Raw genomic sequence first — 17,279 nt, 5'->3', positions numbered from 1 at the left:
CAATGTCACGACAAAAAGTTGTATTGGCGGAAGGAATTACCCTACAATTCAGCTCACAAACCTCAGAAATCTGCCTTGTTTCAAGATGCTATACTTTTCGAAAAGGTTTATGTGTGGGTGCAACAATACAATCAATAAGAAATTTGTGTCGTCCTCGGCATAGTTCAAGTATTGACATTAAATAATCACTTTTTGGCGTCTGAAGTGAAAATTCACCACACCGTTTAAAAATGCAGTAGTTTTTTTCAGTTCTCGAAAAATACGAACATACTCATGATATCGTATGTACCTCGTCTGTATGAACGTTTTACTTGTTTCCTAAGCTATTACAGCTACCTCTTTGTTGTTTATGTTAGGCAGATGGAACTCTACCCGTACTTTTCCAAGTTATGGAACTTAAAACAACTATCAACTAACTTCAAAGGGAGAATCTTCAGTGCGAACGTCAAGACAGTCCTACTGTACGGAGCTTAAACGTGGAGAACTACCACAACCATCGTCAAGAAGGCACAAGTATTTATAAACAGTTGTTTATGCGAAGTACTCAACATTCACTGACCGGATACTATCAGCAACATCGTTTTATGGGAGAGGACAAACCAGCTTCCAGCTGAAGAGGAAATTAGGAAAAGGCGTTGGAAGTGGATCGGACATACATTACGGTAATCAACAAACTGCATCACGTGGCAATCCCTAACTTGGAATCTGGAAGGAAATAGGAGAGGAGGAAGGCCAAAAAGCACATTACGCCGGGAAATAGAAGCAGATATGAAAAGGATGAACAACAACTGGAAAGAACTGGAAAGGATTTCCCAGGACAGAGTTGGATGGAGAATGCTGGTGGTAACAGACGTAAGCAAGTACAGTGAGTAATTGAAATAATATGCGGCGGACGGCGAAAATCAATCAGTCAGGCTTGTTTCTAAATTCAAGATATCAGAAAACATATTATCTGGTGATTTGAAGAGGATTGTGTTCCATAAATCCTGTTTGTCAGGAACACATATACCTTCGCTTAACGTGTCAATAAGCTGGGACAAATTAGTGTTGGAGCCATCATAAAAACTGTTTGGTTATAAATTCTGAAAAATGACAATCCTACTGGTTCTAGTTAAGCACTGCATCTGTTCTACACTCGGTTCTCATTCGCAGTAGTGATGTCAATCAAGTGATCTATCTTCTGCTTAAAGAAAAAGTGGTCACTCGACCATCGTATTTAAACTCATTGCTGGCAAGAGGTAACATATGAACGACAGATATGAAAGGGTGGGGTTGCGAAATCTAACTGGGCGCTAACCGAGTAGCCCGGCAGAAGGATTAATGAGTGCTGAATAATTTACTGATCCTTGTCCAGGTTAAGGACAAGCAAAGCGTGTCAATAAATTGCATGACATGGACAGATGCATGGCTCTACCTTGTACATCTGTTAACTGTTAAAAAAGATATATATTGTTGTAAACTGAGAATATTCGTTCTACACAATCCACTGAGTATCACTAGAGCGTAATCCGGGTTGAGTATAAACGGTGAGGCGTGACTCAGATGTGAGCTAGAAGGTCACACCATTTCCGTCCGACTCGAGCAGACAGCGACCATCCTGATGAAACACCTAAATAAACTGTTCACAAATGCGATCAGCTCTTCAGCTTCTTCTGAGGAGTACAAGTGGCCCGTGAGTCAGTTAAAGGGGCAGGGAAATTTTTCTGGAATTTATACAAACAAATGACTCAACTATTATATCCTAGCTTGTTCCAAATAATAAAAAAATCCTGTCCATCTCTGGACAAACTATGAAATTCGTTGCTTACCACCGCAAAAACAAGAGCTAGAGTGTCATCATCATTATGGGTACGAGGAATACAAAAGATCCTTACAAATGGATCAAGAGTATATATCCAGAAAAGATATATGAAAAACAAGTGACACAAACCATAATCAATAAGCCAAAGGGAATATTTACATATATCATTTGAGGAACGAGAACTCGCATATGGCTTCTCGGGTGGAAAAAAAGGAAATAGTATGTCTCAGATGACGGAGGAAGGCCAAGACAAATCAGAAGCCCCTTCAACTTGTTTAAAGAAGATTCGTACTCGGGGATCATTTAGCTATACAGGATTAGTTAGAGGAAAAGTGTCTCTAAATAGAATCCTCTCGAATTCAACTACAATGTAGCACTAAAACCACGAATATAATAAAATATGGCGATATGCAGAAGCCCAGAAGAACCGCACACAGCAGATGCCTGGGATGACATGCATTGTACCTAACAGTCAGAAATTGTACGAGATGATATTCAGCTGAGTAGGTTGAATTCGGACTGAAAAGATGAGAACGTCATCACGATATATAGGATAGCAACAAAATACACAAAGTTAGGGAGACGTAAACCTCAACAATGATAGTAATAAAACTATAAAAAGAATAGCATAAGAGGACGAAATGAACAACGAAAAAACGATGCAGAATACGGTGAAGAACACAATTTCACAAAAGGCTAATGCATACCAATAAAATTGCTATTAGCAAAGGAAAGATATACAGGGTCCTTTGGTAATAAAAGATCAGTAGGCACTGTCTCCGTGAACATCAGTAGAGCATTTCATAAAGTACAGTATGATGGTGTCCTTTAGAGTTTGTAGATTCTTTCTAAAGTGGGTCAAAAACTTTCTGTTTGACCTTCCACAAAAAATAAGGATAAATTATTAATTATCCTCGTGGAAACCAAAACATTATGGAGTGTTTTGAGGTTTAATTCTAGGTTCCAAACTCTTTATAATTTATGCTAATGGACATCTGCCTATCATTAAGTTTCCGATACTGCTTCACAGTGATCGCTACAAAACTCGGCGTGAGGTAATAGGTGACGATATAGGTATACATGACGCCAACCTAGACATAACCATAAGTGATATTGGAATGTATAAGATGTGTAGGTTGTTGATCAAACTCGTATTGAAAAAAATTATCCACAAATGACAATGCTACACATACAGTGATTTGCAGCGATATTTTACAAAGAAGTACAAGAATCCCCTACACGATGGCAAAATCATGGATCAACAATTATAAAATCCAAACCTATAAGATCCAAACTAGGTTTGGGTGAAGAATAACCGTCGGGTAAAAGTGTAGAACCGCGTGTCACAATCAAAATCGGAACAAGGTGATTGGGGTAACAACGGTTCTAGATTTCACCATAAATGCTTATGTACAATTTTACCTAAACAAATATTACCACTCAGTTATTCCACCAATAATCGTTCTCACAATATTCGACCTAAACTACAATAAATAAACAAATTGATAAGAAATTTAAGAAGATTACCGAACAATCCAAAGAGTAGGTGTTATTCTATCCTTTCTGGATAGATCAAGTAAGAAATCCGCTCTATGTTTCTTTAAAACACAGTGTTTCAAATTCTGGGAAAGTGATCCAATTTACAACCAAAATGCACGATTCCACTCAAATCAAGCAACACAATCAAAGAGGGAACAATTAATATGGCAGTCGCCAGGATAAAATATCAATTAAAACAACATAGATACAGTTCAAGAAGAAACATAGAAACCCAGTGAAAGCGACAGAAAAACCAAAGAGACGATTATGAAATGAAACATTTAAATCTCAAATGGCATCAAAAAGAATAACAGTAATGTACAAATAAAGAAACCATCAAGAAGTTGCAAATGTATACATGGAGGGATTTTCACACACGAAACACACAAAATGGATATTACAACAATCATCAGATAATCCTTCAAAACAAAGAGGAAAACTACAACCAATGTCGTACACGATTACGCGCCCACCATTCATGACTAATTGTACCGTATATATCAGATATATCAGAATATTTCGTCGAAGAACAATGACCAGGAAAACACCTGATCAATCTGATCGAAGACACAGATACTAACGTCAGGACAGACAATGTCAGAAATGAAGGCATCGTAGGAACATATAGACTAGGAAGAAGGAACAATGGTGACGAAAGATCGATGCGTCTATGAGCTTCCAACAAAATAGTCATAGATACGATCATTTCCCCCACAAACGCATACACAAATCTACAAAGCTTTCACTGAACTACACTTCGGAAAACAAGGTCGATCACATCTGCGTCAATAAAACATTCAGAAGGTTCATGCAAAATGTAAGAACAGAGGGAAAGATGTGACACAGCTTTAGATCACCACGTGGTGGTAGCCAAGCGAAAACTGAGGTTAAACGAGCGCTGTACAAACAGCATAGAAATATCTGAAGCATATCTTCTTTTAGGCAACGATGAAGAACAACTGGGAAAAATCAAAACGGCAGTAACCTCCAAACCTCAGGTTCTCTGTCCCAGGAAGCACCAGCATAGAGGGGATCTCTATCGATAACCTGGGCAGGATTCAACAAATAAAAAACAAGACACTAGTCAACAACAGCCGAACAAGAGCAGAGGAAGCCAAAGAGCAGGCTGAATATACAGAAGCAAACAAACGAGTGAAGAGCATCAGAGCTAACAAGTGAGAATATGTAAAAAATCTATCAACTACAACAGGAAAGCCAACCAGTCAATCATATGCAATCTAGAACCTGACACATGCGCACATTGTTTCGAGAAACAACATCCTGTCAGCCCAGTAGGATGAAGTTGTCAAGAAAAACTCCAGAGTATAAGAGGTTGTAACAGTGTTAGTGATTACAGAGATCAGGCATTGAAAATACGATGCCTCACCACCGATAGAAGAAATCGGCAAGATCATCAGAAAAATCAAGAATGGTAAATCAGCAGAACCAAACGGAATAACAGCTGAAGCACCGAAGTCATATATAGAGGCAGCTGCAAAGATGTTCTATGTTTTATTCAGAAACATTTGGGAAAAGGAACAAGAACCAACCAAGTAGAGGGATAACTCATCAACATACCAAAGGAAGAAGAGCTTAATAGGTTTGAAGTATCACACTACTGTCAGTGCCAGTGTTGACGAACCGAATGAAAGACTAAGTAGGCGCTCAACTTTGAGGTTAACAAGCTGGATTTCGTAAAGGTTAGTCATGTACTGAATAAATCGAGACACTGTGGATCATTGGCAAACAATCAACTGAATAGAACTCATCCTTATACATCGACTTCCTTGAATATGAGAAGGTCTTTGACAGCGTGACAGGGAAAACCTCATAAAGTCTTCCCGAACATTATGGAGTAACAGAGATCGCCACATTATACGGAATTATCACAACGGACTACACTCCCAAATCATGCATGAATGGTATCTCACAGATGCAGTCCAGGTGGAGACCGATGTTGGACAAGGCTGATTACCATCGCCTTTTCTCTTTCTTCCGGTGGTTGACTGGACTATGGAGACCTCTATGTCTAAGGAGAAGAAATAAATACAGTGGACACCTTGGACACAGCTACATGATTTGAACTTTGCATACAACTTGGTTCTTCTATTCCATACACAACAACAAATGCAGACGAAGACCGCCAGTGTAGCAACAGCTTCTGTGGCAGTACGCCTTAACATCCACACGGGAAGAAGCAAGGTCCTGAGACACAACATAGTGCGCAACAATCGAGTCACAGTTGATGACGGAGCTCCGGAAGAAGCAGTACCCTTTACATATCTGCGCAGCATTATAGACAAATAAGGAATAATTGATGCATATGTCAAGGCACAATATTAGCAAAGCAAGGGTAAACATCCTTACATTTGAATAACATTTGGAAGTCAAAACAACTACAACCCAACATAAAAGTCAGAATTTTAAACACAAAAATGTACAGGTATTCACAAATAGCTGTATACTCAAGATCCACTAACAGAATGAACCAGCTTTCAGATGAAGAGAAAATTAGAACACACACGAGAGGGATAGAACACACTTTACAAAAGTCATTTAACTACACCACGAGGCAAGTACTAACATGGAATCCTCAATTAAATAAAAAGAGACAAACCAAAGAACATGGAGCCGGAAATCGATCGCAAACATAAGGGCCATGAACATGATTTGGCAGCAACTGACCAAGAAAGCCCAAAATATAGTTGGTTGGAAATCCCTGGTCAGTTATCTATTTCCTGAGAGAGCTAACAGGCTCAAGTAGACTGTGCTTTTGAGGAAAACAAAATCTACCGTGACCCCGTTCTTAATTAAAATGTGTCAATATTCATATTCCTGTCGCTATTTTTACAATGTTATTGCAGTATTATCCATTCTTCAGCTTCTGCGTTGAAGCACTATTTTAAACAATTCTATTATAAAGCACCATAACAAAAATTCCGTTGTTTATTTGGTATCCAAAATCACTAATACTATACTAAACACATTTATAAAATCTAGTTTCTAGGACTTCATATACATGGAATCTCTTATGATTCATGTATATTATTGATGGCTTTAATGTCGTTAAACCTGACTTCAAGTACTTTTGGCCTTGTGTTCGAAGTTATATGGGCATAGTTTTTGCATGAAATAAATAATCGCGCTTGTGCGTCACTTTGCCCCCAAACACCCTGGTACGGCCGAGAGTGGGGAGAGTCTGCTCTCCCTCTCGAAATGCTCTCATATAGCCACGCGAATATATAGCCTCTGCCAGGGAAGTCCTACTCACTGCCTTCTCGTGGCGGGGGTGTTGTTCACAAAAGTGAGAAGACGAAAAGCGAATGTCCGGCGCTTTAACCGGGTTGGTGGATGTGGAGGATCCACCTAGGGGAGTTGGAAAACCCTCATTCCAAACCAATGGTGCACATGGGCTCCAGTATCCTGAAGGAACGAATGGCGTATGAACCAACTGTTGGTCACCGGCTACCATGGGACTGCATCTCCTCACGATGCTCCACTGCCTTGTGGACTAGACCTTTAGGTCAAAGGCTCCAGGTGTGGCCCCCTAAGAAAACCACCTGCTTCAGTTTGGGCACCTGGGCAGTATCACAGCCCTCACACAAATCGAATGAGATTTGTGAGGCGCATATTTATCTGGTGCTTCCTTGTGCCAATATTTATGTGTTTAAATAAATAATAATATAAATAATTTGCATGAAATAATACGAAATTTACTTGTGAAGGTATGAGATGAAATTCAGTATAATTGTAGACGAATGTGTTTGGTCCGTTAACTTTCGGAGGGAAAATTCATGTATTCTTTTGGTACCTTGCAGAATATGTATTCAGTACTTCATGACACTGCTGTGCTAAGAATAACAGCTGAGAAGTTTAACATCCTTTTTTTATACACTACAGACAACCAATGAATACGTTGCCAACTTAGGATCTATGACCTTCGATCCTATTCCAGAGTGAACATCAACTCCGGGATGGAGGTGCATCCATCTGATGAGCCCCGAATAGGACGAAACACGCGTCCTAGATTCCACTGATAGTCATTATCTATTTTTGCTTATAACGTCTTAGTTTTATATTCAAGTCAGTTAATTTTCGTCGACAGACAGACCGTTATCTAGGGCTGCTGTCCAACTGATGCATGTGGTTTATGCACTTTCAGATAACCCATCTAAGATTGAACGTTGGAATAACAGAACTTTGCCAGGACTAGAATAAATCAGACTACTCATCCCTTGTCTTCAAGGCACAAATCTAAAATGTAATGTGAAGCTTTTCACGAATATTGAACTTGAAATTGAAGGAGGGGAATTCTTTGTTTGGGCTACCAACGCCCTTAGTTAATGCTTTGTTATTTAGGTCGTAGTCACTTTCTTAATACACCTATATTACGACCTTATCAATCTCTCTTGCTCCCTTACTATAGTTTGTTCAAAAAAGGTTTATGTAAGTCTATCTTACTTTAGGGAAAATGGAAAAACGGACCCAACCCAAATGGGTCACTCCAGTTCAAAATGTTCAGAACGGACAGCTACCTAATCTCTACCTTTATAACAGCTTAACGTCACAAAAGGTAATGCTCAGCTTTTTATTCCGTATTTCTTAGGATCTATTCATCCCACAAGATGGAAGGCATGTTAAGTGGTATACCTGCGGTCCCACCGTGTATGATGTATCCCATCTGGGCCATGCCAGGTTCTGACTCCGATTCATATTTACTAATGCTCTGAAGGACCTACGTCGCATTTGACGTTATCCGTCGTGTGTTGATGGATTATTTTAATTTTAAGGTTACTTATGTTTTAAATATTACTGATATCGATGACAAGGTACAGAACATATTCTAACCAGAACCTATATGCCTTTGCAGATTATTAAGCGTGCTCGACAAAATCACTTGATCAGTGATTATCAGCTCAAAAATCCCGATCTAGCCACAGTAATCGGTGATATTACCAAAGGAATCCAGGTATAGTTTTAACACGCTCCAAATTTTTCGTAAAGATCAATGTTTGACGAATGCCTTTTAATTTTTAACTTAGTTTACGTTAATGAAAACTTTACCTCCAGATTTCATATTGCTATTAGTACGTAAAATTGGTCAAGTATAAACATTTTGTCAGAATCCTATGGTATTTGAGACAAGCTGTGTAGTTGGTCAGTGTAAAACATATCTTTATAATTATTAGAAACCATACTGACTTAAGAGGAGTTGCATACATTGCATAGCAATGTTCTGTACGAATACTGGGAGTCGTCGAAGTTAAAGTCCACATTAGTGTGACCTTCGATGAGACTATAATTTATGGACGACCTTTGAGCAACGCTAAAGTGACCTTGCTAGTGTCCACATAATAATTAGGACCGAATGGAGGTTATTAACCAGTGTGAGGAATTAGAATCATGATTTACAGTTGATGGTTTGGGTTAGGAATTAGATTTAGGGTTTTCATCACTAACTAACATCAGCTATAATGCCAAGACACTATTTTACCAACTGGATGAATGAATTTTGCGACAAAATCTAGGGTCTGTTATCTTATACCTAATTAGTTCGTACGTAAATTATGGTCTCGCCAACGAGTAAAAAACATTCACCTTTGTGGATATAACGAACCAACCGTACGAATTTGAAAGCTTTCATCATTGTAGATCGTATGGGTAGTTAATTAGTGATAACTAGGAGATTTTCGGATTCGGTCAGTAAATTTTGATGTATGAAATATTTCAGTCTGATTTAGTTGACCTAAACGAAAATTTACTGACTTAAATATAAAACTAAGACGTTATAAGCAAAAATAGATAATGACTATCAGTTATTATTATTATTTATTTAAACACATATATATTGGTACAAAAGGGCACCAGGTACATATGCGCCACACAAAATAATGAAAGTAGGAAGAGAAGGGATGAAAAGATAAGGCGGACTAAAATGTACAACCAGAAGACTCTTTCAAATAGGAAAGTAAGAACCATACTTTATGTAGAAAGTAAAAGAAGGTTGCAGCAGGATCGCCATTGGTTTCTATTCTGAGCCATATCTGATAACGTCTCTAGCCACTGTGTTGCACCATCTCTCGGACCCCAACCAAGGAGTCGTGAAGGACCAACAGAAGCTAGCCCTTTGCAGCTCTCTTTCATGCCACGACACCATGTCATACACTGACCTCCTCTCCGCTTTTTCCAACCAGTCCCAGGGTCGGCAAATAATGCACGACGTGGAAGTCTCTGGGACGACATTCGTAAAACATGTCCAAGCCACCGAAGTCGGTGTTTCAAGATGGTGACACCAATTGAATTGTCGTCTCTGTGCCCGAACACACGATGCCGAACCTCTGCATTACTAACATGGTGTTGCCACTGTATGTCAGCAATCCTTCGGAGACAACGATGATCGAACACAGAGAGACGTCTAACATCCTCAACTCGGAGAGGCCAGGTTTCACAAGCATGGAGCGAAACTGCTCTCACTGACGCGTTGTAGATCCGACTTTTTACAGCCAGACTAACATCACGAAGGCGCCAAAGATGGCCCAGATCGGCATAAGCCGATCTGGCTTTCCTTATACGTGCATCAATCTCATCACTCACGCCACCACCAGCACTTATATAGCTACCTAGATACACGAACTTCTCAACTACTTCGATCTGCTCACCATCCAGGGTGAGTACAGGATTAGAATCCTGCCAGTCTTGTAGAAGTACTTTGCACTTGGAGGGTGCAAAGCACATGCCGTACCTGCGGACACTGATTGCCAACTGATTAAGTGCTGATTGCATGCCTTGGGCATTATCGCACAGTAAGACAATATCATCCGCATACTCAAGGTCGAGAAGTTCTCCAGGCAACATATCCACACCGCCATTACTTACATCCACCAGAGCTGTTTCTAGGATGTCGTCGATGGCAAAGTTGAAGAGGAATGGTGAGATCGGGCAACCCTGCCTAACCCCACTGCTCGAATGGAACAAGGGAGAAAGGTGGTTGTATGCCCTCACTCTGCCTGAGGTGTTCGTGTACAGGGCCTTTAAGATGTTAATGAACTTCTCAGGCACACCCTTCTTCAATAGACAATCCCAGAGAACAGTCCTGTCCAACGAATCGAAGGCAGCCCTGATATCAAGAAACACTACGATTGTTGGCCTGCGATAAGTATGACGGTGTTCTAACATTTGGCGGAGGGTGAAGATGTGATCAATGCATCCTCGACCAGAACGAAAACCAGCCTGCTCCTCGCGAGTCAATCGTTCTCGGGTTTTAAACAACCTACGAAGAATGATAGAAGCCAATAGTTTGGACGCAATCGGAAGTAGACTTATCCCCCGATAGTTATTGCAGGAACAACGCGAACCCTTTTTAAAGATAGGGACGACTATTGACTCATTCCATGATGTTGGAACACTTTCTTGCTCCCAAACCTTTCCAAACAACACAGTCAATTCCTTAGTCAGAAAGTCGCCACCATCTTTAAAAAGAGCCGGAGGTAAGTCATCTGGGCCAGGTGATTTGTAGCGCTTCAAGAGTTGGAGTTCCTTGCGGACTTCCGCCTCGTTTGGTGGATCAGTCGTCACCGACCATGGGGGGCAGGACAAGCTGGTTGATGTTGCCGGAGCAGCAGGCCAGTTGAACTGCCCTTCGAAAAATTCCGCCCATCGTCCAAGACGTCGGGAGATGTTAGTGATTGGCATCCCATCATCCTCGTAGATTGTTTCACTCACACCAGACTTCTTGCTGCCAGTGGCTCGGATGAGTTGGAAGAGCTTCCGGCAGTTACCAGATGCAGCTGCTGCTTCCATCTCATTAGCACGCTCCGACCACCAGGCTTCCCGGTCCTTACGCAAGCTTTGCCCAATTTCATTACGTAACAGCCTTCGTTTGTGGTCAAACTCACGGTCACCCGGAGTAGACCGACGGGCTTCCATCAGTTGTAAGGAGCCAGAAGAAACCCAGTGCTTGTAAGCGGGACGTTTCGCGAAGCCGCAAGCGGCTTTACTCGCCATTTTCATGGCGTCGTGAAGATGCAACCAATGCTCATCTATACTTTTCGGTGGGGTGGTAGCTAGACTAGAGGCTAGCTCCGCTCGATACTTACTTGCAACAGAAGTTGCAGCCAGTTTACTAATATCAATCCGTTGGTGGTGGTCAATCCTTCGGCCACTGAAAAGTAAGGTGAGATTGGCGCAGACCAGGGCATGATCAGACTCCAGATAGGTACTCCAAAAGGAGCGGCAGTCTTGTACACAACCACGCCAGCGGTAGCTGATCGCGATGTGATCAATCTGAGTCCAGGCTTGGGATACAGAGGGAGGACGCCAGGTGGCACACCGGCGATGACTGTGCCGGAAGTTAGTGCTGGCCAGAAACAGGTTGTGGTCTGTGCACAGTTGCAGCAAACGGTCCCCGTTATCTGTCCTGCGACCAACAAGTCCCCATCGGCCACCTAGACGACTCTCTTCTGTGCCTAGACGCCCGACCTGTGCATTCAAGTCTCCGGCTAGTACTACAATATCTGTCGAACGCGCTTTCTGGAGAAGAACTGTTAACTGATGGTAAAACTCATCCTTGATTGCATCCGGGCTGCAATCTGTCGGGGCATAGGCGGAGATGACGAAAAGACACCGTTTCTCACGCCGGTTTCTTCTCAATTTGATGGAACTTTCTAATCTAACAGCACATAACCGACTGTTAATGGGGAACCAATCGATTAGTGCTGCCTCAGCCCTAGCGCTTAGTGCGACACCAACGCCAGCAAGACCAGACGAAGATGCCACAGGGTCCCCGGATAAGCGTATGTGAAGCAAGCTTTTTGAAGCGACAGATGGAGGGCGAATTTGTAGTACTTCACTAGAGTTTTGAATACGGGTCTCGGATAGACAACAATCATCAACATTAAGACCTTCCAAAGACATAGCCAGCCCTATCTGTTGTCTGATATGCATTAGTGTGCGAACGTTGAAGGAAGCCAGCTTGAACGGCGTACGTGGTTTCAGAAAGACTGTTTCAGTATTCATTATCGGTGGAAGCATTCACTTTCAACCAGACAGTGACTGGAGATCGTTTAGATAGGACAGATTTTCCACCAAGAGCGAGCTGATGCATAAGTTGAAGAGTAAGGTTACACAAATTGGGGGTAAAAGGGGGTGAATTAGCGATATGGTAAGTAATAATAATAATAATAGTAATAATAATAATAATGATAATAATAACGTAAATTGTCTTGCTTATAATATGAGCAGGAATAGAATCGTCAATAGAGTTCGTCATTTCATTCATTTGTGTGTGTGCTGTGATACTGCCCGGGTGCCCAAACCGAAGCAGGTGGTTTTCTTAGGGGGCCACACCCGGAGCCTTTGACCTAAAGGTCTGATCCACAAGGCAGTGGAGCATCGTGAGGAGATGCAGTCCCATGGTAGTCGTTGACCAATGACAGGTTCTTCCGCCATTCGTTCCATCAGGAAACTGGAGCCCATGTGCACCATTGGTTTGGAATCAGGGTTTTCCAACTCCCCTAGGTGGACCCTCCGTGTCCACCAATCCGGTTATAGCGCCGGACATTCGCTTTTCGTCCTCTCACTTTCGTAAACAACACCCCTGCCACGAGAAGGCAGTGAGTAGGACTTCCCTGGCAGAGGCTATATATTCGCGTGGCTATATGAGAGCATTTCGAGAGGGAGAGTAGACTCTCCCCACTCTCGGCCGTACCAGGGCATTTGGGGGCATGACTATCAGTGGAATCTAGGACGCGTGTTTCGTCCTATTCGGGGCTCATCAGATGGATGCACCTCCATCCCGGAGTTGATGTTCACTCTGGAATAGGATCGAAGGTCATAGATCCTAAGTTGGCAACGTATTCATTGGTTGTCTGTAGTGTATAAAAAAAGGATGTTAAACTTCTCAGCTGTTATTCTTAGCACAGCAGTGTCATGAAGTACTGAATACATATTCTGCAAGGTACCAAAAGAATACATGAATTTTCCCTCCGAAAGTTAACGGACCAAACACATTCGTCTACAATTATACTGAATTTCATCTCATACCTTCACAAGTAAATTTCGTATTATTTCATGCAAATTATTTATATTATTATTTATTTAAACACATAAATATTGGCACAAGGAAGCACCAGATAAATATGCGCCTCACAAATCTCATTCGATTTGTGTGAGGGCTGTGATACTGCCCAGGTGCCCAAACTGAAGCAGGTGGTTTTCTTAGGGGGCCACACCTGGAGCCTTTGACCTAAAGGTCTAGTCCACAAGGCAGTGGAGCATCGTGAGGAGATGCAGTCCCATGGTAGCCGGTGACCAACAGTTGGTTCATACGCCATTCGTTCCTTCAGGATACTGGAGCCCATGTGCACCATTGGTTTGGAATCAGGGTTTTCCAACTCCCCTAGGTGGATCCTCCACATCCACCAACCCGGTTAAAGCGCCGGACATTCGCTTTTCGTCTTCTCACTTTTGTGAACAACACCCCCGCCACGAGAAGGCAGTGAGTAGGACTTCCCTGGCAGAGGCTATATATTCGCGTGGCTATATGAGAGCATTTCGAGAGGGAGAGTAGACTCTCCCCACTCTCGGCCGTACCAGGGTGTTTGGGGGCAAAGTGACGCACAAGCGCGATTATTTATTTCATGCAAAAACTATGCCCATATAACTTCGAACACAAGGCCAAAAGTACTTGAAGTCAGGTTTAACGACATTAAAGCCATCAATAATATACATGAATCATAAGAGATTCCATGTATATGAAGTCCTAGAAACTAGATTTTATAAATGTGTTTAGTATAGTATTAGTGATTTTGGATACCAAATAAACAACGGAATTTTTGTTATGGTGCTTTATAATAGAATTGTTTAAAATAGTGCTTCAACGCAGAAGCTGAAGAATGGATAATACTGCAATAACATTGTAAAAATAGCGACAGGAATATGAATATTGACACATTTTAATTAAGAACGGGGTCACGGTAGATTTTGTTTTCCTCAAAAGCACAGTCTACTTGAGCCTGTTAGCTCTCTCAGGAAATAGATAACTGACCAGGGATTTCCAACCAACTATATTTTGGGCTTTCTTGGTCAGTTGCTGCCAAATCATGTTCATGGCCCTTATGTTTGCGATCGATTTCCGGCTCCATGTTCTTTGGTTTGTCTCTTTTTATTTAATTGAGGATTCCATGTTAGTACTTGCCTCGTGGTGTAGTTAAATGACTTTTGTAAAGTGTGTTCTATCCCTCTCGTGTGTGTTCTAATTTTCTCTTCATCTGAAAGCTGGTTCATTCTGTTAGTGGATCTTGAGTATACAGCTATTTGTGAATACCTGTACATTTTTGTGTTTAAAATTCTGACTTTTATGTTGGGTTGTAGTTGTTTTGACTTCCAAATGTTATTCAAATGTAAGGATGTTTACCCTTGCTTTGCTAATATTGTGCCTTGACATATGCATCAATTATTCCTTATTTGTCTATAATGCTGCGCAGATATGTAAAGGGTACTGCTTCTTCCGGAGCTCCGTCATCAACTGTGACTCGATTGTTGCGCACTATGTTGTGTCTCAGGACCTTGCTTCTTCCCGTGTGGATGTTAAGGCGTACTGCCACAGAAGCTGTTGCTACACTGGCGGTCTTCGTCTGCATTTGTTGTTGTGTATGGAATAGAAGAACCAAGTTGTATGCAAAGTTCAAATCATGTAGCTGTGTCCAAGGTGTCCACTGTATTTATTTCTTCTCCTTAGACATAGAGGTCTCCATAGTCCAGTCAACCACCGGAAGAAAGAGAAAAGGCGATGGTAATCAGCCTTGTCCAACATCGGTCTCCACCTGGACTGCATCTGTGAGATACCATTCATGCATGATTTGGGAGTGTAGTCCGTTGTGATAATTCCGTATAATGTGGCGATCTCTGTTACTCCATAATGTTCGGGAAGACTTTATGAGGTTTTCCCTGTCACGCTGTCAAAGACCTTCTCATATTCAAGGAAGTCGATGTATAAGGATGAGTTCTATTCAGTTGATTGTTTGCCAATGATCCACAGTGTCTCGATTTATTCAGTACATGACTAACCTTTACGAAATCCAGCTTGTTAACCTCAAAGTTGAGCGCCTACTTAGTCTTTCATTCGGTTCGTCAACACTGGCACTGACAGTAGTGTGATACTTCAAACCTATTAAGCTCTTCTTCCTTTGGTATGTTGATGAGTTATCCCTCTACTTGGTTGGTTCTTGTTCCTTTTCCCAAATGTTTCTGAATAAAACATAGAACATCTTTGCAGCTGCCTCTATATATGACTTCGGTGCTTCAGCTGTTATTCCGTTTGGTTCTGCTGATTTACCATTCTTGATTTTTCTGATGATCTTGCCGATTTCTTCTATCGGTGGTGAGGCATCGTATTTTCAATGCCTGATCTCTGTAATCACTAACACTGTTACAACCTCTTATACTCTGGAGTTTTTCTTGACAACTTCATCCTACTGGGCTGACAGGATGTTGTTTCTCGAAACAATGTGCGCATGTGTCAGGTTCTAGATTGCATATGATTGACTGGTTGGCTTTCCTGTTGTAGTTGATAGATTTTTTACATATTCTCACTTGTTAGCTCTGATGCTCTTCACTCGTTTGTTTGCTTCTGTATATTCAGCCTGCTCTTTGGCTTCCTCTGCTCTTGTTCGGCTGTTGTTGACTAGTGTCTTGTTTTTTATTTGTTGAATCCTGCCCAGGTTATCGATAGAGATCCCCTCTATGCTGGTGCTTCCTGGGACAGAGAACCTGAGGTTTGGAGGTTACTGCCGTTTTGATTTTTCCCAGTTGTTCTTCATCGTTGCCTAAAAGAAGATATGCTTCAGATATTTCTATGCTGTTTGTACAGCGCTCGTTTAACCTCAGTTTTCGCTTGGCTACCACCACGTGGTGATCTAAAGCTGTGTCACATCTTTCCCTCTGTTCTTACATTTTGCATGAACCTTCTGAATGTTTTATTGACGCAGATGTGATCGACCTTGTTTTCCGAAGTGTAGTTCAGTGAAAGCTTTGTAGATTTGTGTATGCGTTTGTGGGGGAAATGATCGTATCTATGACTATTTTGTTGGAAGCTCATAGACGCATCGATCTTTCGTCACCATTGTTCCTTCTTCCTAGTCCATGTGGATTTATCATGTAAATGCGAAATGATGAAAGCTATACCAATTAACCTAATTTCTCTATTTTAGACGTTTTAATGTTGTCAACTTGCTAATTAAATATTGCTAAGACTACTTTCATGTGTCTTATCATCTTGTATTTGTTATTTGCAATATTTATATTTTGTATTTTGTGTTTCTTTTCATTTTAAGCGAATTAAGTCCAAAATTCCATCTGAGACGGATCCAGATAAAAAAGCACACCTAAACAGTGAAGTAGATCGTCTAACATCCCTCCTATCCACTGTGCCTCTTGATGAAGAGAATCCAGCTAATTACTTGATTCTGAATGCTCGTGATGCTATTGCCGATACCTTGGACGCAGCCTACGGTGCTTCTATCAGTGACCACCAAATATTCGAAGCGTTAGCTAGACATTTTGAAAAAGAATATCTTGTTGACATGGAGTGTTTAAACGTATGTTATATATATATATATATATATATATATATATAATGGTTAAATATTATCCATTCTCACCTTAATTTTCCCATTTAACATTCTTATTTCGTGGAATATTTGTACTACCTACATTCCACAAATGTTAATAGGACACTAATTGTACTGTCCTCAGTGGAGTAAATATTCTTCAAACATCAGGAATCACTCTATATAGTGTTACCTATAGTGTATCAGCTACCCATGTAACCTAAACTGTTGAAGGATCTTTTGTTGTATACTAATAGTTAGTCCGTTTTATTCTCTGATCTTTTGTCTTTTGTTACCGTCAAAAAATTTGTAGGTTCCATATCTCGTTCATT

The 17,279-nt window shown here is 41.1% G+C and overlaps 1 protein-coding gene across 2 annotated transcripts in view; it reads left to right on the top strand.

Moving 5' to 3' along the window:
- Positions 1-7,635: 7,635 nt before the first annotated feature.
- Positions 7,636-17,279, top strand: part of Smp_170800.1 (putative cysteinyl-tRNA synthetase) — a gene marked incomplete at its 3' end in the record, with an annotated part of 34,465 nt that continues 24,821 nt past the window's right edge. Inside the window, exons 1-6 of one of the 2 annotated variants that reach the window (XM_018793849.1) lie at positions 7,636-7,765; positions 7,807-7,913; positions 7,947-8,035; positions 8,073-8,169; positions 8,211-8,309; positions 16,672-16,935. In XM_018793849.1, the coding sequence (XP_018648321.1) occupies positions 7,684-7,765; positions 7,807-7,913; positions 7,947-8,035; positions 8,073-8,169; positions 8,211-8,309; positions 16,672-16,935 (738 nt within the window). In that variant the 5' untranslated portion in view covers positions 7,636-7,683. Of the gene's footprint in view, positions 7,914-7,946; positions 8,036-8,072; positions 8,170-8,210; positions 8,310-16,671; positions 16,936-17,279 lie in introns of both variants that reach the window. The other variant, XM_018793850.1, reaches the window with a different exon arrangement.

The sequence above is a fragment of the Schistosoma mansoni genome, chromosome 1, assembly GCF_000237925.1.
Source record: "Schistosoma mansoni strain Puerto Rico chromosome 1, complete genome".
Taxonomy (NCBI): Eukaryota; Metazoa; Platyhelminthes; class Trematoda; order Strigeidida; family Schistosomatidae; genus Schistosoma; species Schistosoma mansoni.
Note: the sequence above shows the minus strand (reverse complement) of the source record. Positions and strands in the feature narration are given on the sequence as shown.